The sequence below is a fragment of the Acipenser ruthenus genome, chromosome 45, assembly GCF_902713425.1.
Source record: "Acipenser ruthenus chromosome 45, fAciRut3.2 maternal haplotype, whole genome shotgun sequence".
NCBI classification, from domain to species: Eukaryota; Metazoa; Chordata; class Actinopteri; order Acipenseriformes; family Acipenseridae; genus Acipenser; species Acipenser ruthenus.
Window position 1 is genome coordinate 7,550,630 of NC_081233.1, and position 21,679 is coordinate 7,572,308.

General features: G+C 42.4%; 2 protein-coding genes across 2 annotated transcripts; both read right to left on the reverse strand.

The window, feature by feature from the left end:
• Positions 1-953: 953 nt before the first annotated feature.
• Positions 954-9,224, reverse strand: LOC117966929 (uncharacterized). The gene is made up of 3 exons (XM_059013043.1): positions 7,289-9,224; positions 5,794-5,941; positions 954-5,046 (listed from the first exon to the last, which is right to left on the reverse strand). The coding sequence occupies exons 2-3, from the start codon at positions 5,865-5,867 to the stop codon at positions 954-956; spliced, it is 4,167 nt and encodes a 1,388-aa protein (XP_058869026.1). The 5' UTR covers positions 5,868-5,941; positions 7,289-9,224.
• Positions 9,225-9,703: 479 nt separating this feature from the next.
• Positions 9,704-20,933, reverse strand: LOC117966899 (5'-AMP-activated protein kinase subunit gamma-1-like). Its single transcript, XM_034913782.2, has 13 exons — positions 20,719-20,933; positions 18,684-18,735; positions 17,531-17,637; positions 17,052-17,133; positions 16,609-16,667; positions 16,081-16,126; positions 15,856-15,910; positions 15,531-15,657; positions 14,636-14,801; positions 14,225-14,262; positions 13,554-13,700; positions 13,011-13,104; positions 9,704-12,245 (listed from the first exon to the last, which is right to left on the reverse strand). The coding sequence occupies exons 1-13, from the start codon at positions 20,725-20,727 to the stop codon at positions 12,229-12,231; spliced, it is 999 nt and encodes a 332-aa protein (XP_034769673.1). The 5' UTR covers positions 20,728-20,933; the 3' UTR covers positions 9,704-12,228.
• Between the last annotated feature and the right edge of the window lie 746 nt (positions 20,934-21,679).

Consider the following 21,679-nt stretch of genomic DNA (forward strand, 5'->3'; position numbering starts at 1 on the left):
TTCATGAATCTAAACCCACACCCATACCTTCAGTTTAGCACGATAACAAATGATTTAACGTTTAAGTCACTCTAGTAAGCCAACAGTAACATAGATCATATGTAGGATTTCTGATTTTTTATTTGGGTTAAATCCGATTTCATTCAGAAATATTTATTATAACTCAAGGATACTTTATTAAACAAGGAACAGTTCAGCACAAAACATGTCAAGTTATTTATTTTTAAAGTGTCTTAAATGGAAATCTATTCAAAAGTAAAGCGTATAATGTTTCATTTGTTAATTGTAATAAAATTATACCAGATTGTATTTGCTCTCCCCTCCACTGTGTGTGTGTGCTGAAACAAAGCATGAATACAACCACAATTTAAACCAATCTAGATTTACTATTTTAAAATACAAAAATAAAGCCACTTTACAGAGCGAGTGGCCCTGGGATAGCAAATTAAAACAAAAGAAACCAAACCAACAGATTTAAAATGTAAGCACATGTATGCTTTATTAATTTTCAAATAAATACAGTGTTAGTGGATTCTCATAGCAGCCATGCCTAACTTCAAGGTTTTGCTTTTAAACTTTTAAAATAAAGCAACAGATAAAATACAACTTGTGTTAAATGAAAAAAGTTTCATCTCACAGCACACTAAAAGATAGCAGTGTAGCCAGCTGGCTTGGAATATTTAGGAATGTCAGATTTGGAATGTGTAGATTAGTGCTCTATTGAATGTATATATTTTTTTCAGTTGAAGAAGGTCAGTATTGGAGAAGATTATAAAGCCAATACAATTAAACAGTAAACACAATATAAGCCTTTGCTAATTCAAACTCTTCTGCTTAGTCTCCTGTTTTTATGTGGTCTGGTCAATAGTTAGTGGCTGCCATTTTTTAACCAGCACCATGGAGACTGTCGCCATGTGGATTGAGTCGTTGCCTTTGGTTGTCTTGGTAATTGACTATTCAGTTCCGAACAGCTCCCTCTCCGTCTCTCTCAGCTCACGCAGGATTTCCTCGATACAGGGGTTCACTTCCTGTTCCTCATCCCCTTCCTGTTCTTCCTCAATAGTGACCAATTTCCATTCGCTCCCAGTGTCACGTTGAAAACCCCCACTCCCTCCATGTACCTGCTCAGTGGGCCCCAACTCCCCATCCCCACTCCCTCCTAGTCGCTCCTGAATGGGTTCTTCAACCTCCCCTCTCCCTGTCCACCCCACCTCCCCTTCATCACTCCCACTCCTTCCCAATTCCCTATCATTCCCAGTGTCACTGCCTGCAATTCCTCCCACTTCTCCATCATCGCTCCCAGTGTCACTCCCTCCCAGTCCACACTGAATGGATACCAGTTCCTTACCATGACCCTCTAACCACCCATTCCCTCCCAGACACCCCTCAGTTGCCCCCAACTCTCCAGGACTCCCACAGTCTATTACAAGTTCACTACCCCCTTCCAGTGCCTTTTCAGTGGGCTCCAACTCCCCATCACTCCGAGCGTCGCTAGCTCCCTGTCCCCACTGAATGTCCCCCTGTTCCTCAACGTCATTCCCTAACCACCCATTCCCTCCCAGCCCCCCCTCAGTTTGCCCCAGCTCTCCATTTCTAAATTGCATACCCCCACCCAGTGCCTCTTCAGTGGACCCCAACTCCCCATCACTCCAAAAATCACTCCTAAAAACCCCACTCCCTTCTAATTCCTGCACATCATTCCCTAACCACCCATTCCCTCCCAACTCCCCTTCCATCTCCTCCTTAATGGGTCTTAGCTCAGCATCACTGTCATCATCTCCATCAATCTCAAATCCCTCACTCTCTCCCAGCCCCAGCTCCCCAGCATCACTCCCAGTGTCACTCTCTCCCTGCTCCTCCTCTTCAGACATGGTGGTGCCTCGTATAATCACTGTATCCCGGGAGGTGTGGCTGTCTGAGCTGCTGCAGGAGAATGCATCCTCTTCCCCACCTTCTAGTCTTCCCCATTCATCCTCCCCAGGTTCCCTTCCCCCAAGATGGACCACCTCCCCACTCTTCTCCCCAGCTTCCCTCCCTACTGAGGTATCTGCCTCCCCATCCCTATCCCACACCTCCACCACCTCCTCATCCTCGCTTTCAGAATCGGGGGCGGTGTGTTTGCGGATTCGGTTGACCGCATCCCAAAGGGTCCATGAATTTGAAGCAACGTCTTTGGGAAGAGGAGGAGGAGGAGGAGGAGGAGGATACTGACAATACTCTGGAGAAGGAATTTCTCCTTCTGTAATCTCCTGTTGGGGGCTAGCCTCTATGGAGGCATGCTGGATGCCATCAGTGTTATCAGGGGATGACTCCACAGGTTCGGTTTCAAAATGTATGTCATCCAGTTGGGGGAGGGCATCAGGCAATGTGGGGATCTCTGCTGGACTGGGGGGCTTGTCAGTGGTCTCTCCGTCAGGAACAGTGTGTTCCTCTGTTCCCTTGGGACTCCCTGGCCTCTCTTGCCAGTTCTCAAACTCCTGGAAAGCTGGCACCCCATGTAGGGGTTCACTGATTTCCTCTGCCCTGTGCGGTTGAACCTCAAGCTCTTCCCCCAATGGGTTTGCTTCTTCTGTCTCCACCACGTCCCCTGTAGCAGGAAGGACAGACTCTCCACCTCCTCTTTTCTGTTCATCCTTCTCAGGTTCACAGCATCCAAGAGGGGAAGCCTCCCCATTCCTCTCCCCAGCATCCCTACCTCCAGAGGCATCTCTCTCTCCATCCCTCTCCCAAACCTCTACCTCCTCCTGTTCCTGGGCCTCTTGCTCTTCGTTATCTGATCTCGGGCTGTCATATTCTGTCACGCTTCCCAAAGTTTCTCCTTCCTCCTCCCAGCGACACAGGGCACCCTCGAGTTCCAATCGGCTTTTTTCTTGGAGGATCCCTAAAATCCTCCTGGTTCTCTCCTCCAGGGTTTCATTGGCAGGTACAGGGGATGGGATAGCCACTTGATCCATTGTTTCTAAGTTATGGGCTTCCTGAGTTTCGTAGCATCCAGAAAGAGTTTCCGAAGCAGGTGGGGTGTGTTGACTCCGTCTGCTGTTGAGGAGCAGCCTCTGACAGGGAGAAAGGGTCTCAGTAATCTGTTGTTTGCTCTCCAAGGACTCCAGGCTCTGCAGTCCAGTCTCTATGTTATCTGTGTTACTGTTTGAAGGAATCAGATCCATATCTGGTAGTTCAGAATTATCTGTGCTAGCCAGGTACAGGTATTGAACATGCTCTTTCTTTGGTGGGAAGATAAACTCAGCTGTAACGATAACACAGGTAGCGTCTATTACCAAAACCCCATTGTCGCTGCTGTCCTTTTGAGCCTCTCCCCTCTCTTCCCTCAGTTTCCCTGTGTCTTCCGTAGGGCCGCAGCTTCCAGTCTCCCCTTTTGGATGAACGATCCTGGGATTCCCAAGTTGATTTGTCTCCTTCCAGCGAGGAAAACCTGACAAACCTCTCTGCCCACTCAGGGCTAAGGTCTTGCTTGAAATTTCAAAGGTGTCCAAAGCCTCTCTGTTTTGGCTGGTGTTGCCCCTGCCTCTGTCCCGGTCCTTGGCTCTTGGCCCCCGTACCCTGGGCAGAGTCTGGTAGTTGGCATAGCCTTCTCTCGGCTCACTGGCAGCCCTTTGTAGTGATTCCCTTCTACGACTTCCCCGCTCTCCTTCCTCCCAGTGGCTGTGGGACCAATGCCTCGCAGCACTCTGGGATCTGTCCCGTCCAGCCTGGGGCTTTGAGTAGCCACTGATCTCCCGGTTCATTGTCTGGGAGTGGGACTCTTTGTGGGGCAAGCGAGTGCTACTCTCCCTGTCTCTGTAGTTCCTACTGCTCTCCTCCCACCCCTCACTCGCCGGTCTCCCTCTAACCCTTTCAGTGCTGTTTTGTCCTGCCTTGGTGACGCTCTTGGGCAGGGGAAAGGATCTCATGACCTCTGAGGGCTGGCCTGGCCCTCCCGCCTCACTCCCTGGCCGGGAAACCAAACAAAAGACAGTCTCCCTGGCTCTGCTTTTCTTCCTCCTGCTATCCGGGATGGCTGTCAGCTCTCCTCCCTCAAATCTCTTCTGTGGGGATCCAGACAGCTCACGATCGATCGGGCCCTCTCTCCCTAAATGGGGCCTCTGCTTGGAGAGTGCAGTGGAGCCGCCCCACGTCCCATAGCCAAGCGTTTGAGGCCAGATCTCAGGATCCAGTCTTTTCTTCTTTTTCTCCATCCCCTTCTCTCTCCCCTCTTTTCTCCATTCCCCAGGAGAGTTCCAGCAAGGCAAAACCCATTCTGAGTAGGCTTTCCTGTCCGCTGCTGTGCTGATGTTGAGTTGGGAGGGCTCTGGTCTGGGGTTCGGGACTCTTGCAGTCCTGTGGGGGGCGCTATAGGGAGGGGGAGGCACATAAGTCGGGGGCTGGCTAAACATCCTCTTTTCTGGTTGGTTTTCCTTCAATTCCTCCCTGCTCTCCTGCTGCCTTGCCTTCTCAAAACTGAGTGTCCCGGGAAAGCGGGTAGTAAGCTGGGTAGCAGTGCCACCCTTCTCCTCTCTCAACATTCCCAGCAGCTCCTTCCTGGACCTGCTAAGGCCAGGGTCTTGTAAAGCAGGGTTACATAGCCACCGTTCCTCCCTCTCCAGCTGAGTTCCTGAAGGGGGATCCAGGGACGTCTTTCTAGGTAGGGTATGACTGTACCGCCAGTGCCGTGGACCTTGATAACTGAAGTTCTGGTCCCAGGATGGTTGCAGCCCTCTCTTCAAGCGGGATGGACTGTGTGATTCAGCTCTCAGCGCCCAACTCTCGCCCCTCCTTCTCTCTCTTGCCTTCCTAGCCCTCTGCCCCTCTGCCCACTCCTCACGGGCAATCGGCTCCCTACCCTCCCTCCTCTCCAATTCCCAGTGCGCCCCCAGCTGCAGATCCAGATTGAAGGGCTCAGAGGGGGCCATGGCAGCCCTCCAGTTGGTGTAATCCTGGAGGACCTGTCCGGTTCTGGAACCAGGGATGGTCCAGTAGCCAAGGGCTCTATCTGGCTCTCTCTCAGGTCGACAGTCAGACAGGTCGGTCAGATAGTTTGGCTCATGGTAGCTGAGGGGAGAGAGGAGGAGAAAAGGTTGTGTTAAATAACTGAGAATTCTCAGCAAGCACACCTGGTAGCGCTCTGAGCTGCTCTGAAGGAACAGAAGTTTTTCCACTGAGCTGCTGCTGTCGGAGTGTCACAGTTACTTAATGCACGATGGTTTGCATCCTTTTTTTGTGAATCAAAACTGCTAATGTTAGGAAACTAGCAAGAAACAACCAAGGTGAATTTTGGAGCTCTTGTTTTAACCAAGTTATTTATTTATAGATTTGTAACAGGAACATTTAGTTTTCTTTTAACCCTTTTAAAAGGTACAAATGTGTCCCACAAATAAAATGATGCAAACCTTATTATTTCTGCAATGAGGGGCACGAAACAGGGTTTCAAATGTAAAGACAGGTTGGATCTGGTCGTCCGAATTGCCTCACTATGCACCAATGACCTCCACATGCCTCATAGTTGATAGAAAAATTGCAGCAGTGTGTAAAAATACTAATGAATCGAGCTGTTTAATATACTAAGCTTTGCATCCTAGTTCATATTGTATTTTAGTACTATTATTTACACTTACTGTAAACTACACTGTATTTAAATATGAATCTTGAATCTCTGCAAGTTGCCTTGAATAAAGGCATCTGCCAAATAAATATTATTATTATTAATTATAATATATCTTCTTGCAACCCCCAGTACAGCATACTGGACTCAAATGAAACAGATTTATACAAAACTCTGTAGCTCCTGGATGTACTCACTAGTATCTCCCCGGGACCGTCCCATATTGGAGTCGGGGGTGCGGCTGCCCCTCCAGCCCTGTGCAGGCATCCATCAGAGAGGGAGCAGAGAGGTCCCAGACACAGAGAGGTCCCAAACTCGCAGAGGGGTCCGGCTGTGAATACGGGACTGGAATGGGGGGGGGGGGGGGGGCAATAGATGAAATAATTCAGGTTTGTTTTAATATCCCCCTCCCCCCCCCACCACCACCAAAACACACATGATCCACTGTGATCCAATTCATCATGGCACAGAGACATTTAATATTTCTATAGATTTTTCATAGATGGGTCCTTATTAAAGTTTACCTTTGTAAATCATTTTGCAGTTTTCCCATGCTTCTACTATGGTTTGCCATATTGTTTAATATGCTTTGCCTCTCTGGTCTTTACAGTGCTTGCCTATGCTTTACCATTCTTTCACTGTGCTTCATAACACTTTGCAATGCTTTTACAGGGGCGAGGATAATAAAGGGATGATCTATCTACATTATGCACTTAACTGCAACGCACAGCACGACCATTCGGAGTCATTTCTGTTGTCAAAGTAAACAGCACCATTTATGCAGGTTTAATAAAATGAATCTGCAGTACAATGTAATATTTTGTACACAGTAACTTTATAATGAAGTAGAATGGAGAAATACTTAAATACGGCATTAAACCAGTATATATTTACTACAGCACTATATATTTTCAAAACTTACAGAATAAACACTCTTGGGTTAAAGGATTTCCTAATATACGTTCGCCTTGATTTTTATGGCAGCGCGTTCAGATCTGTTTGCTCAATTCAATTTAGTAAAAAAAAGTCAATAGAAAATAAGCAAAAAAGAAATCAAACAATGATCAAACAACAATGTAGTATGCAAGGTACAAGAAACTACTTTTTTTTATCAATATACAAAATACAATTGATGAGATTATCAATACAATATACTCTCAACAACAACTTACATATCTCCTTGACATGAAACAGAAGTGGTTCATTTATTATGATTTGCCATGATCAGTTTTAAGAAAGACCTGCACGAGAACATGCATGTTTAATATCAGAATGCATTATTTTTTGTTTGTAAAAAAATATTTAAATAGGGATATTTACATATCAAATTCAGATAGCACTAATGTATGTCTTAGTTTGAATTATAAAATGTCAGATGAAGTCAGATTTACAATAAATATACAGAAATTGTTTTTTTTTACAATATAGGTAATTTAATTCTTGATATCTGTGATTGTGGATTAAATGCATGTGTTGTGACTGTAGCTCAGTGTCCTTCTTGTTCAAAGTATCTACGTCTGATTGGCTGACCTACTGAAGGCTGTGGGTGCAGGTTGCAATGACATTATTTAATCATGACATTCTCCCATTGGAACTTATCTGTTAATAAATAGACAGCATTATTCTTTTTTTGCTCTAAAACACATTACAAAACAAACACAGCAGCAGAAGTAATACCAAAAAAAAACTTACCTCTTATAAAACTGGGTTTTTTTTCTTTCTTTCTTTCTTTCTTTCTTTCTTTCTTTCTTTCTTTCTCTTTCTTTCCTTGGTGTTCAGTCCCTGGTAGTTTGGCTCAGTACTCAAACACTACTCAGTGCCCCCTTTAAATAATGTTCTGTCTTGTCACACTTTTTTTTTTTTTTTTTAAATAATTTCACCTCCAAGATTCTCCAGCTGGTTAAGAAAACAGCGGTTTGGAATTCTTTAATTAAATGAAATTGATTCGGAGGCACCCTGCTCTCCTCCGTCTCTCTCCCACTGAATACAGCTGGGACCCAAAACACCCGGCCCCCCTCACCTCTCCTCGTACGAGCAAAAACAAAACAAAAAGCCTGTTGAGCTGAAATAAGCACTTTGCTGTGATTGTTTGCAATTACGCTGTTCAGTCGCTGAGGCTTGCACAGGATACCGATAACAAAACCCCACTGGCATCCCATTTTAAATAGAAGCTTATGATGTTCAGCGAGAGCTCTGTATAACAACGGAACGAACATGCGTTACAAAAACCAAGTGCTGGGACAAACATTACAAACACTGCTTGAAATGTATAGAGTGGCAAAAAAAATAATCATGTTCGAATTTGACTGTGTCACATAGATTTCATGCAAAGGAAACACATGGTAACAGTGCAATACAGTTAAGTTATAAATTATTTTATTTGCTAGAACCCCTTTATGGTGGGGTCCAAACACCAGCTCCACAGCACAGTGAAGTATTCTAGGTTCAAATACAGAGGCACTCAGACAGACACAGACAGACAGACAGTCGCTCCTGCCATGCTGCCTGTTCTATCCTTTCATGAAAACCTGTCACTAGAACAAACAGGATTTAATCTGTGAACAGAATTCTCTGCATCAGCAAAGCAGAGAGCTGGGGGTGTGAGGGGGAGAGCTGGAGCCACAGGGTGAGACAGCCGTCTGTCTTGTTTTTTGTGTAACTCATGAACACATTGACATATCTTTACTACGGAATATTGTTGCCCTGCCATAACTTTGAAAAAACACATGCATGCATTCTAAAATAGATACATAGCTAGAAAACTGAACGCGGTACAATTATACAAGCAGGGATTGAATGGGACAGTCCAGCGGACAGGGGAACTCAATGTACACAATGATTTGTTTCACGTATTCTTTTGTAACTAGTTAACCAGGTGCTGCCATACAGCAGACAGTCGGAGCAGTTTGTTTGAAAGATCGGCTGGTTCTTACTTCTGTCGCAGATTAATGCGATATGTCAGGCGCAGGCAGCTATAAAGCCGTGCAACTTCACTGCGACCACGCAGCAAATGTTGAAAATGTTCAACATGATCCGGCCCTGTGCGATTTCAGGTCTCATACGCATGAGAAACGGCTGTACGACTTTCCAATAAAGACGCAGGGTGACGTCACTCCGACCTGTCGCACAGGGTCGAGACTCTCGACTCGAAATGAAGTCGGAGTCTGAAGTGTGAACCAAACTTAATTCCACTTCAGTTTGTTTTAATCGTATCGTTTGGTCGGTTTGTTTCAATGTGAAAGCAAAATCAGTTCAGGGTTAATTTCAAGTGGGTCTGATGTGCTGCAAGTCACGTTCATAAAACTCTGACTGCTACCGAGTATCAAAACAGAGTCCAGACGAGAAGCAAAGAAATTATACTACACTTTATTATTGAACTGAAATACAGTCGATGCAATTTATATATATATATATATATATTATACACACACTGTACTGATATTCAATAAAAATAATAAATCAAATAAAAACTACAAATTAAAAAAGTGATCCAAAGCACCATTTCAAAATATCATGCACAAAAAAAAGAATCAAATAAATACAATTCATTGCACGCACTAAATTGTTCCAGATATAGATTCTTAAAATGGGAATATATATATATATATATATATATATATATATATATATATATATATATATATATATATATTTAAAAAAGCCATCATTCCAATCATTCCAAAAAATAATACACAGTATAGATGTACAGGATATAAAATAGTATGAAATAACTGGACATTCAGCAATGCACTAAAAGAAATTAAATGTTTACTGACATTCAAGGACTGAAACTCCAGCCTCTCTTACCAGGGTTTGAACAACCCGGAGGGGGTAAAAACAAGCCTGCAGCCCCTCTACAGAACTGTTTGCCCCCTCTCTCCAACACAAGAGGTGCCAGTCTGGTGCATTACATGGCATAATCAAGTATTAAATAAATAGGCAATTACCCTTGGTGTTTACATTACATATGAAAGGGAATCAGGGACTGGACAGGCTGGTGCAGGTTTGAAACAAATGCATTTTTATTTTTTATTTTATTTTTACAATTTTTGAAATAATTTTCCGTATCATTCATCCACTCCTGGTGACTTTATAAAAGGTTTTAAAAAAAAAAAGTGTTGTACACTGTGGTGCATGACTGCACTTCAGTGAGAAGACATGTTTGAGAGCTCTATTGAGGCCACAGGGGGTGAACTGTAACTTTTTTAAAAACAGTCACCAGGATGTTATGACCAGGGTTGGGGTCAAGGAATTGGAACTGAAAAAAGGAAATCGACTCCAACCCTGGTTATGACAAACAGAAAAGCGACAGTTGGCTTTTAAAATATTAAATATATTTGCTGTAGCAGGAAACATGTCTTGATAAACAATCCTCCACTTACACAATTGCAATGGCAGGCTGATGGTGGATACACACAAGCACCCTGCAAGTATATCTATGACTGTCTAATACCGTGGAACTTCATTTAATGAATACTTATTTATGCCATGTAAAACACAGCGCATAAAGAACTGCTTTAGACGTGGTACCTTGACACACAGTGAAGGGGAGTATCATTACACTAGCTGTGTGTCTGTTTGACTCTGTTCATAAGGATGAGACAGTATAAAGTGTTTTTTTATGATGGCATGCGGTTTCTTTCCCCCCTGGGAAGAAAGTGTATCATTGTGCATGCATTTACTCAGCCAGCATACAGCATTCCCCCGACTCATTAAACAAACTGAACCCACCACAAAACAGACAGGATTGAAATCCACAAACAAACAAACAGGGAGAAACTGCATTTCAGTGTTGGCCGTTTCACCCAGTTTGCACACACAGGGATGGGCTGGTGTTTTAGGCAGCGGTTGAGTCAAAGGCTGGCTCCTGCAGTTTGAGCAAGCCCTTTCTCAACCCTACTCTTAACCAGAAGCAAGGGCAGAACACAACAGGAAGACAAACTCCAGCCAACCTCTGAAGAACCGGGACTCAACTCTTTAGCAGAATACAGATTACGAAACAATGCAGCTTTGTTGTAAACTGCCATTATTATCATCTATTCGTTTCCACGTGGCTCTGTGCTATGCAGTGTTCCCCAATGCTAGGCTTTGTTTTTCAAAAGATGCTAAAATGATTTACTATAGTGTACAGGTCTCCTGTGCTATTTCCCCAATGTGAGAATTCACCACATTGGTGATTAACAGGACATGTATTATGCAATGGACCCTAACAGCCTCGGTTACAGAACTATTAAACTATTGTACTTAACTGTGCAATGACCATTCGCTAACTCACTTCAAACTGAAACTGTCCGGACTATTTAAGTCACTATAAACACAACATAATTTACTTAATATCTCCCCCCCTGAAGAGATACCAGAAAAAACAGACCTTGTGCAAGGCTTAAATTAAAAAGCAACATAACCCTAACCAGCATTACCCCTAGCCTGCACTGCAACGGTCCGCATGATAATGGTGACCCAAGGGAAGGATCACCTGCTTCAGCAACGGTTCAGTTTGGAACTTTAACCAGCATGCAGACGCAAATCATTTGTGACCTACAGCCCAGCCCAAAGAGAAATACGAGTCAAGGTTCTTTGGTAACAGAAAAAATGTAGAATACTGTGTGCAGTCCAACCTTTTTAATATCACTTTTTAAAAAAAGTGACTATCAGGAATTCACCAATAACCTGGCAAAATAAGCATAACAAGCAGAAACATTGAATCAACCAACATCCCCCCTTCTTCTGTGGAACTCAGAATATAGTACCAGGTAATGCATTGATACAGTTTCTTTTTAATAAACACATTGTGTTGCAGAAACTAAAATTCAACGGCAAGCATTTCAAATAAAGTCTCTGATTTTATTTTATTTGAGGACATTAAAAAGAGGACATGAAATATTTAATTGAATTTTACTTTTAGTTTACTCTTAGTTTACACTGACGGATACTAAAAGGAAAGTAAAACAGGATTTTAAAAAGGCCAGATCAGAAGCGAAACGGCTTTTACACATTTTCAGGCGCTTGCTGTTGTTTTAGGTTTTTCGAGAGGAGTTTCTTTTATTTGTTTTGGAATTTTATAATCACATCTATACAGTTTCTTCTTCAGCAGGCACAAATCAGAAAAAAATAATTCATAGGGATGAGCATGAAAATGTGAGCACAATTAAGTGTGCTGATATGGGCAAATGCATACTGCTTAAAATAATAATAATAATAATAATAATAATAATAATAATAATAATAATAATAATAATAATAATAACAAATTAAATGTATAGTTTGGTCAAGCAATTTCCTTGACAAGTTAAAAATCATAAAAAATAACATCACCCCCTGTGCCTCCAAAAACTGTGCTCCACTATTGCCTACTGCTATGATAAAGGACTGAATTAAATATAAAAATAGTATTGATATGATACATGGTATATTGCAGTGCTGTTAAAACCGCGAGTCCCTACAGCAGTGCTATCATTTGGATTACACCTCGGTCTTTGCTTCTCTTCTATAACCTGCCCTGACCCATCGAGCTGCTGTACAAATGGTTTATTTCTGGACAACACTCTCCCAGATGCTGAGTGGGATGTGCCTGGTTTGGTCTCACACTGGTGGTGATGTTACTGAATCCAGCAGTCTGTGACAGACACTTCTCAGGCAGTCTTCACTCCTTTAAAAAATAAAGAGGGGAGGGGAAACTATTAAAACCAGCCAGAACAACAATGTTAAGCAAACAGCAGTAACGTCAAATAAATGGGGTTTTTATCAAACTTTTACAACAACTCTATAAAGCAACGATCCTGAAGGGTCCTTTGATCTAACCATCGTCTGAAATCCAAGTGCAGGCACTACAGCACTGAGACCATCAGAATGATAGTATTAGAAGACTTCTTAATTTGCTTCTTAATTAAACTTTACAAGAAGTTGCCCTGCCAAGGCTTTGAAGAAACATGGTAAGCATTATTAAAGATATACCGGTAGATAGGAAACTTGGTACAATTATGCACGCAGTGGCTGAAGGGGATGTTTAAGAAGGACAGATCCAATGTGATGCTGCATCTCATATCCAGGGATGCAGTAAAAGAAGCTGCGTCTTAGTTGGTGCTTATCTTGTCGAGAGTCCAATATCAGCATGAGGTTTTAACACCTACTCTCACGTAATGGAAATCATTAGCCTGGGATTTTGTATTCATTGCAATGGGATCCTCACAATGCCCACATTAGTAGACAGGACTTTGCTTGAACATGTCTCCAATACAAACCAGAGCACTGTCGAGTTCTTGTTCTGAGGGAAGAAAGCATTTCTCCTACTGAGCCATCTATACCCCCTTGTACTGACCAGGTCCAACCTTGCTGAGCTACTGATGTGATGTAAATCAGGCTGCAAGCGGACTATAGAGTCGAGAGCAAAGCTTTACAGGGAAAAGATCCTTACCTCCACCAGTGAGGACGAGCGCCTGCAGAATGTCGGAGAGGGAGATGATGCCTTTCACCACCTCGTTCTCATCCACCACCACCAGCCTGTGCACCTGCAGCACACAGAGAGAGGGAACGAGTGAGTCACAAGGCTGCCAGCTTTACATCGTTCCTGCAACTGAACAATATTTTCCACCAGATCACTCGGATACAGAGGCTCGGATAATAAAAATCGCACAGTACCTGAAAGGATAAAATAATTTGTACAAAAAGGCTTTGTTGCACTCGTCATTTGACAAAACACCGAAGCTAAATCTTTGCTCCAATTGCGTACGGTTCAAAACAGATATTAAAAAACGGCATGTCACGAAAGACATATTTATAATCCCCCCATTGCGGTTCTGCGCTTGAGAACAGTGCACTGTGGAAGCTGCAGTTACTTAACAGGGACTTGCATGGCCCAGCATAGGCAGGAACTGCAAGTACAGGGAGTCTTTGAAGTGAAACCAGCCGGGGCTGCTTAAGGAACGCTATAGAGGAGGGGGGTGGGTGGGGCTTGTACCTCTGCCTCCACCAGCCTGCTGATGATGGTGTCCAGCGTCTCGTGTGTGTAGCACTTGAGCACGCCCTCAAAGTACTGTGAGCGGTGCTGCAGAGCCTTGGTCACTGTGATGTCCAGGTTATTGTACGTCTTCTCAGCTGCCAGATTCTACACCAAAACCACAAACAAACAGTATTCACAAGACAACCGGCAGTAACGCACCGCTGCGGCACAAAGTTTAGCATCACCTAGAATTTTAGGATTGAGACATAATAAAAAAAAGAGAAAGCCACATGAACATAATTTAGATCTTTTATTTAACACCATGTAATTTATATTGCAAAAAGGTCCACCGGAAGCCATAATAGTAGTACAGTATTTCATGTTAGATTTTAAAATGTCACGTTTCTCCAATTGGCTAGTATATGGAAAACTACAAAGCGGTATGCAATTCAAATGTAAACTTTTTTTTATTAATGACTCAATCCTAAAATTCTAGGTGATGCAAAACTTTTTGGCCATAGCTGTATGTAGACCAGTTGGGACCAAACCCTTTATTGATGATTTTGTTAAGGAGTGCTGATCGGAAATCATCTCCATACTAAAAAACGCCTTTGTTTTATATTTTTAATAATGAAACGCATCAGAAATCAGTAACTACACTTCAAATAATAATAAGCATGTATACTTACAATAACGTCAAACTTTGAGTAAATGTCCACAACTCGCCCTGCAATCGACATTAAAAGGAAACCTTAATTTATTAAACAAAAATTTATCTTTAAATAATTGATGATTAAGCCCCTCAAACAATCAAAAGCCTCCGTTTGGTGAACTCTGACATTAGCCTTCTTTGTACTGCTTAAAAAGTATTGTAGCTTATTATTACACACTACTAACTAAATGTGGATCACTGTTTTAGCAACATACTTAGAATTCCTGACTGCTAGTTTGATATTTTTTACTGCACAAGATGATAGGGCCTAGATTGCAATTATTGTACCACAGCCCACAGGAATCTGAAGTTTAAAGAACAGTTGGAACATGGTGTAAACATGTTTAGCGATAGTTGAAACCCAGCAGCCTCAGTGGTAACCCCTTACCCGACTCATCCACCACAGGCAGGGCAGAGACACGCTGCTCTACAAAGATGCCCAGCGCTGTGTATACAGGCGTGCTGGTGCGCACCATCGCGATCTTATCAAACGTGCCGATGCTCAGCTCCTCCAGGGTCTTCTTCATGAACTCCGGCCTCGGCATCTCAGAAATCTGCAGCGGCAAAGAAATAACGAAAACATCTTGAACTTTACACGTGATCCCAGCAGACACACTGGGGCACACAAGTTCACCTGAGACAAAATGCTGCTTTTGTGAAGAAAAAAAATGGTGGAAATGAACAGTTAATAGTTTTGTAGAAGTTTCATTAGGTACAAAGACCTTGCTAAAATCAGGCGTGTTTCAACTTAGTAAGGTCAAGAAATTGTTATAAGCACACTTTCTGATACTGATGATGCTGGTGGTGTAATTTTCCTTTCCTCGGAGTTTCATTTATTTCCATATTGCATGTCCAATAATCTGGGCTATGAACTCAGCTTGCTCAGGGAGAATCTCACCTTGCTAAAGAGAAATCCAGCCTACTGTAATAGATCAAATTCACAAAAAATGTACTGCATTTGCACCATAATTTAAAGCCTCTATTTAACATAATTTAAATCAAATAAACTACAAAATGATATCACAAAAGTCTACCGGAAGCCACAATAGTAGTACAGTAGTATTTCATGTTACATTTTTGTATTTGTCAGTTTTTCGCTATGTATACAGAAAACTACAAAGCGGAATGTAATTCAATATTTAAACATTATTCAGCAGCTTTCATTCGACTGTATGAAGCAAAATTAGTGAATTCATTGGCCATAGCGGTATACTGCAGCATGCATTCAACACTGTCATGAGAACGAAATGCCTCCAAGTCCTTCACACTGTCTTGACACTCACAAAGAGCTTGAGGAATTTGAGGATGCGCTTGTGTGTGAGGATGTACAGCGTGTTGCCAGTCAGGGGGTCGATCACAGGCAGCCGGTGGATTTTATTCTTTATCAGCGACGAGACAGCATCGTACAGACTTGAGGCGGGGAGAGAGAGAGAGAGAGAGAGACAGAATTACAAATCACTGATGAGAACTCACGGTTAAGGATTCATCAAAAGCACATCTTATCCTGTTTACAGATGTCACCCCATACACAGAACACACAGCATAGTTTTACTTTTAACAGTAGTATAATCTCATTAAAAAATATATATATTGCAAAATATTCCTTACCTAGCATTGGGAGAGATGCTCACTAGTGGTTTAAAAGAGTCCTGTAGATACAACTCTGAGAAGAAATACAAAGATTTCAACACGTGTGTGTGTTTGCACTGACAAATAAAAATGGTGCACATTTCAAGCTGGAGCAAGTTACGTTAAGCATGTTTGCTCCTCTAGGTTTGAAGGACAGAGCGTTGGTTGTTGTGGATGATGCTCCCAGGACCAGACACTACTCACCTCTCCAGGTTTCAATTTTATGTTCCTCCAGCTCATAGATCTGAACCTACAAACAGGACAGCACAAGGGTTAAAGCACAGGACATGTCCCACTGCACTGAATGCCTGCCTGTCAGTTACAGAACTGAACAACACATGTGAAACCCCATTCTTCAATTTAGGTGCAAAACTAGAACCAGAGCTTTCAAAACATTTACTCTAGAGGACAGATCTCAAACCCCAGTGCACTAAGCGTACATTTTGAAAAGAGCTTTGATACAGACTTAAGCTATAAGTTTAAAAAGTTATGTTAACAATGAAAAGGAAAATGACAGGTACGTTATTTAAACAGTTGTAGCAACACGTGTGGACGGGGAACGCTACTCTTAAATAACTTCTATAATAAAAACAAGAGCAAAACAACTAAAATAATTCAACATCTCACAAAAAGAATTGTAAAATATTTGCTGTTAAATTAGTTTTGCTTTCGACTAGAATTGAGAGAAAGCTGTGAAACGTGTCTTGTATTTTAAAGGGAACAGCCCCTTACCAACGGTGACTTGTAATAGCGATGCAGGATATTGATGAAGTCTGTAATAGTTAGCATGCCTGCAGAAAGGAAGACATAAAGGGGCTCTCATCAGCACTGCAGTTGATGTGAATCAAGTTACATTTTAAAACACGCTTCCATAATATGCTCTCTACTTCAGACACGGTTGGCTAGCCAGTTCGTTTACATGACCCAAGGTGGTTTTAGCTGCAGGAACACAAGCTTCCTCCTCTCGAAGATTTCTGGCCACTCTGAACTAAACAGCCTGCTGATCACAGGAATGCCTTTTGCAAAACCTGTTCGTGCTACCTTGTTCATTTTGTGTACTGTTGGTGTTCTTGTCCTATATACATTAACACCGCTCATATCCTGGGGTAAAAGCCTTTTTTGAACACCACATTGGGTACTGCGCTTTCGTGCCCGAATGGCAGCAGATTCCTTACCTACAAAGCACTGCTTCTTGCTGTCCCACAGAGGGGCTGCCCTAACGCCATTCGAGACGAGAGCGAAAAACGCCTTCTTCACCTAGACACATGGAGGGAGAGAGAGAGAGAGAGAGAGAGAGAGAGAGAGCGCGTTGTTACAACCAACGTCATACAGTTTTAATACTGGTCTGCAACGTACTTTAATATAGCAGTTTCAAACACAGTTTATGTACACATGAGGAGGACTTAATTGAATAACTGAATAAACAGCCTTATACTGGAACTATCCTACTGTACATACGCTATAACTGACCTCTGTACAGGGCAAGGTTTAAAACAAACCAGAAATAATTGTAACATTTGGAAATGGTTTAAACTATTAACTTCCCTATATTTTACTTTGCAGCATAAGAATCCAAGAACATTTAAAAAGGAGGCCATTAGAGCCATCAATAGCAAGTGGTGCCTTTCCTGCTCTTCAGCATCAGCTGTCTTACCTGGAGCGAGGTATCGAACACAACCAGCTTGGAGCTGGTGGGGACGAGGTCGTAGCAGCGGTGCGACTTCATGAAGTGAGTGTACACCTCCCGATCCGACTCGGCAGCTGCAGGGGAGCACAGGGGCTTGTTAACATACAATCCAACAGGAGGGCTCGCTTCAGCACGCGAGTCAGTGTGTGCTGTGCTGTACTGCACTTGGATGTGTAAAAGAAAACTAATGAAAAGCAGGGGTGCCCACAAAACAATTAGGAATGCCAAATCTGACGTAGCTCAGCTGTTGATATTGATGCCGTGCGGTAAAAGCTCGCCTGTGTTCATCAATGAGAATTTGTTAGGACATCATGTGATTTTAATAAGGTGCTCACGTCAGTTTCAGTCATGACAGGCAAGACAGCATATCGGATTTATGTTACAAGGCTGACAGTAGGTACTACGAAGCCCCAGACTGCACATTATACTGAAGCTTTACAAAGCACTTTTACTATAGAAGGGAGGAATATGACTCACATTGCATAGAAGTTTGCTCCCTTCCAGGTTTTACTAGGCGTTTAATAAGACACACCTGAGCTTGTTACCTATACACACTGTGGGGTCATTCCGTGACCATCTCCCATTTACACCAAACTTGGTTCTCTGGGTTGTTTCAGGCAAACAAGCTCACATTTCCACTTTTAGACTGCTCAGGTGAAAGGGGTCAAAAGTTACAGAGATGTCAAAATGCAGCTGATGGGTAACCCCACTTAACGTTATCCAACGGACTTGTGGGGGGTGTCATTTTATTGGAAATACATTTGAAAGAAAACAAGCTTTGACCTTGGGTGTGAAACCCCAAAAAATAAAAATCTCAAAATTACCAACAAAAGGTCAACTTGAGCTTGTTTGCCTGAAACAACCCTAAAAACCAAGCCTGGTGTAAATGAGAGACGTTAGGGTGCATTGTCATGGAATGACCCTGTGGTTAAATATTGTATTAAACTGCTACTCAATAGGACTCTTATTTCCATCTCTGCATCCCTCATCTCCGGCTAAAAAGGAAATGCTAAACCAGATTCCCAGCACACAGACACTCGTTCCCCGGATATAAAGACAATGCGCAGCTCTTCCTCTGGGCAGGGCTATCCGGTCAGCTCACTGCGGGGTACTCTCCTACCTTCTAAAGGAGGTTCTCCTTGCACCTCCGAATCCTCTACGACAGCAGCAACCTGCACACAAGCAATACAACACTGTTAGAAACCGCGCTCCGCAACCTGCAACACAAAACAGCCATGCCAGCTCAATCCCATCGATATGTTTAATGCTCGTGAAGCTGTGTTGCAGGCTTGTATTTTTGCAGTTGTTTTCAATGCGATTGATTTGCTTTACTAGTGGTTACATGTTGCTGTTGATACTCTTTCAATATATAATTGCTATTGGGGGTCTGGGTTATCCAACAGTCAGAATTAATGGTAACAGAAGAAAGATCACTCGCTGACCACGTCAACACATCATTGCTCCAGCGCCCTCCTGTGTACAAAGAAGGAATTTTCTCCTGGACCTATCAAATTCAAATTTAGCCATCTTGCTTGCAAACCGCCTCTTCCGATAAAAGATGCAGCCGATACTAGAAACCGTGTCATCATTTGTTTAAAACAGCTGACCTTGGCACAAAGGATTGCACGTGTTGTTATTTCCGGTCTCCCCAGCTACTAAACAGTTCAAGCAGCAGGGCTACAACAGTCACAAGGTCTTGTATTTGCAGGGCTATTTTTAGTGTCGAGCAGAATAGTTGGTGGGAATGGAAAGTCACCTTGGAGCTTTTGTTTGGTTCCTTCAGTCTGTTACTGTTGTACAGTAATGCAAACGTCTTATGGATTTTCTTGTTGTTACTGCATCTTGTAAAGCGTTTTGTGATGGTGGTCCACTATGAAAGGCGCTATATAGAACAGTGATTGATTGATTAAGATGTGTACTTGCAATACTTCGTCATGCTTGCAGCACATCTGCCTGTTTGTTGCACACAGAAACCAAAGGTGTAGTTTTCACAGAAATAACTGTACAGCCAAGCGCTAGAGCAGGCTTAAGTCAGACAAGCATTACCGCTGCTTCTGGCCAAGTGACAGCATGTAAAAATGAAGATGGGGGTTCACTGCAGTAGTGCGGACAGCATGTAGCTGTGCAGATACTGCAAAGGCACAATTAATTTCAACAAGAACGTTAGTGACGGCGATAATAAGGTTCCCGTTTCGCATCAGCCATGTCAGGTTTTTACTGTCAAACCTTTATGAGATATATCCATCTGATTCAAAGACGGTTCTGTGTCACATCAATACCAGGGTCTACTATATTATTACTACAGTGATGGAATAAGACTCCCACTGCAGAGCAGTGTGATCCATTTCTGGTTTTGCTGTGTCTTTAATAAGACACACCTGAGCTTGTTACCTATACACTGTCAAGCCCATAGTAAAACATGCAATGGGTGAAACTGCTATGCAATAGGAGTCTTGTTTCCACCCACGTATTATTAATTTGGTTACCCTGAACTTTTTAGCAGTTTCAATTCTATATGACACAGCAAAAAAAAAACACACACACACACACATTAAAATAGCATGCGACTGTTTACATTGGTGTGAATTAAAGCACCTGAGACCATTTTGTCAGACTCAAAATGTTTCACAGGAGATAAATGTTCACAGTGCGTTCATAAGGCACGATATATTTCTGAAACGGAACACACTATCGACAAAGTCAACACCTACATCACCTTGCTTGACTAAAGACGGAAACTGCGTATTTAATTAAATTTTAAGTTTAAATTTAAACTGCATATCCGGGGTCTATTTAAACACTACATAATGTAATTATTTAATAAATTATTTTAAAATAGAAACAGTGCGAAGTGGTTGTAACCGAGTCACGTCAATACTGCTTGTGTAGCGCAGTCTAGATTCATGTCTGGTGCTTCAGTATACGATAAATACGCAGTATGATCAAACAAAAACAAAAAAACACATTTTGGTTTTTTCAATTTTTGCAGACAGTTTAACTTATTTTCCTGAATAACATACATAAGAGCAATTTGCACATTTCAGTACCCCAGTCGTTATTAGTGCATTTTTGATACCTAAAAGGTGAATTTATTGAGGGGGAAAAACGTAAAAGTCAGTCATAAAAATGAAATGTTTTTAGCGCGCCGTACTTACCGGCTCCATCCCATCCGCTCAACCTCTCTGCCGCCGCGCCGCGGAAAAGACTCTCTACTCCTGACGGATTTCAAGTGAATTCTTTATTTTATTCTTTAAATAATACTGCTGTTATTTCTTTAAAAAACAAAACAAAACAAACACCAAAAAAAACTAACTCCCAATTCTGCCCCTCCCATTCATTTCCGGTAGTACCATCGACACTGCCTACAATCACAGAGCGACAAACTGCTTATCGCGTAAGCGGAATCCGCTGGGTAAGAATACCGCCCCCTACTGATCCGGATGAGAAGCGCCGAAGAATTAATTCAATATAATATTTGTGATTCAAGACTACAGTGCGCATAACTACCCCGTGAATGACAGCTTTGTCTGCAGTATGATATTAAGTCATTGACCATTATTAAGATGAACAAAAACGGCTTGATAGACAGGTAGGTAGATCTGAACCCCAGTGCATCTTACCCAACATGCAGGATGTCCCATAAATCAGGCACCACAGGCAGAATTGTAAAGAACATTCTTCTCTCTAGTGTGACATGTCTCTAAACCTTTTAAAAGACACAAAACGGACATGTGTCCCACAAATGATGCTTTCTTATTTTTGCAACGAGGTGCACGAAACAGGTTTGTACCGACAGGTTGGATCCAGTCATCCAGATGGTCAGTTTCCTCTTCTCGATATCTCAAATGCATTTTAGGAAGAAACCTTGTTGTCTACCTTAAAAAGGGTTAAACAAAGAGGAACGGCTTCAGATCATTTTGATGTGTGGTGCAGACAGACGAGAAGATTCTAAATATCGGCAGAACATTAATATTGCCTGTGATGGTTTATGGCAGGGGGTGGCCAACCCTGGTCCAGGAGAGCCACAATCCTGCAGGTTTTCTGAGTCTCTTTAAATCAATGGATCAAGATCTAGGAAGCATGTTAGTGTTGACCAATTAAGAAAACAACAAATTA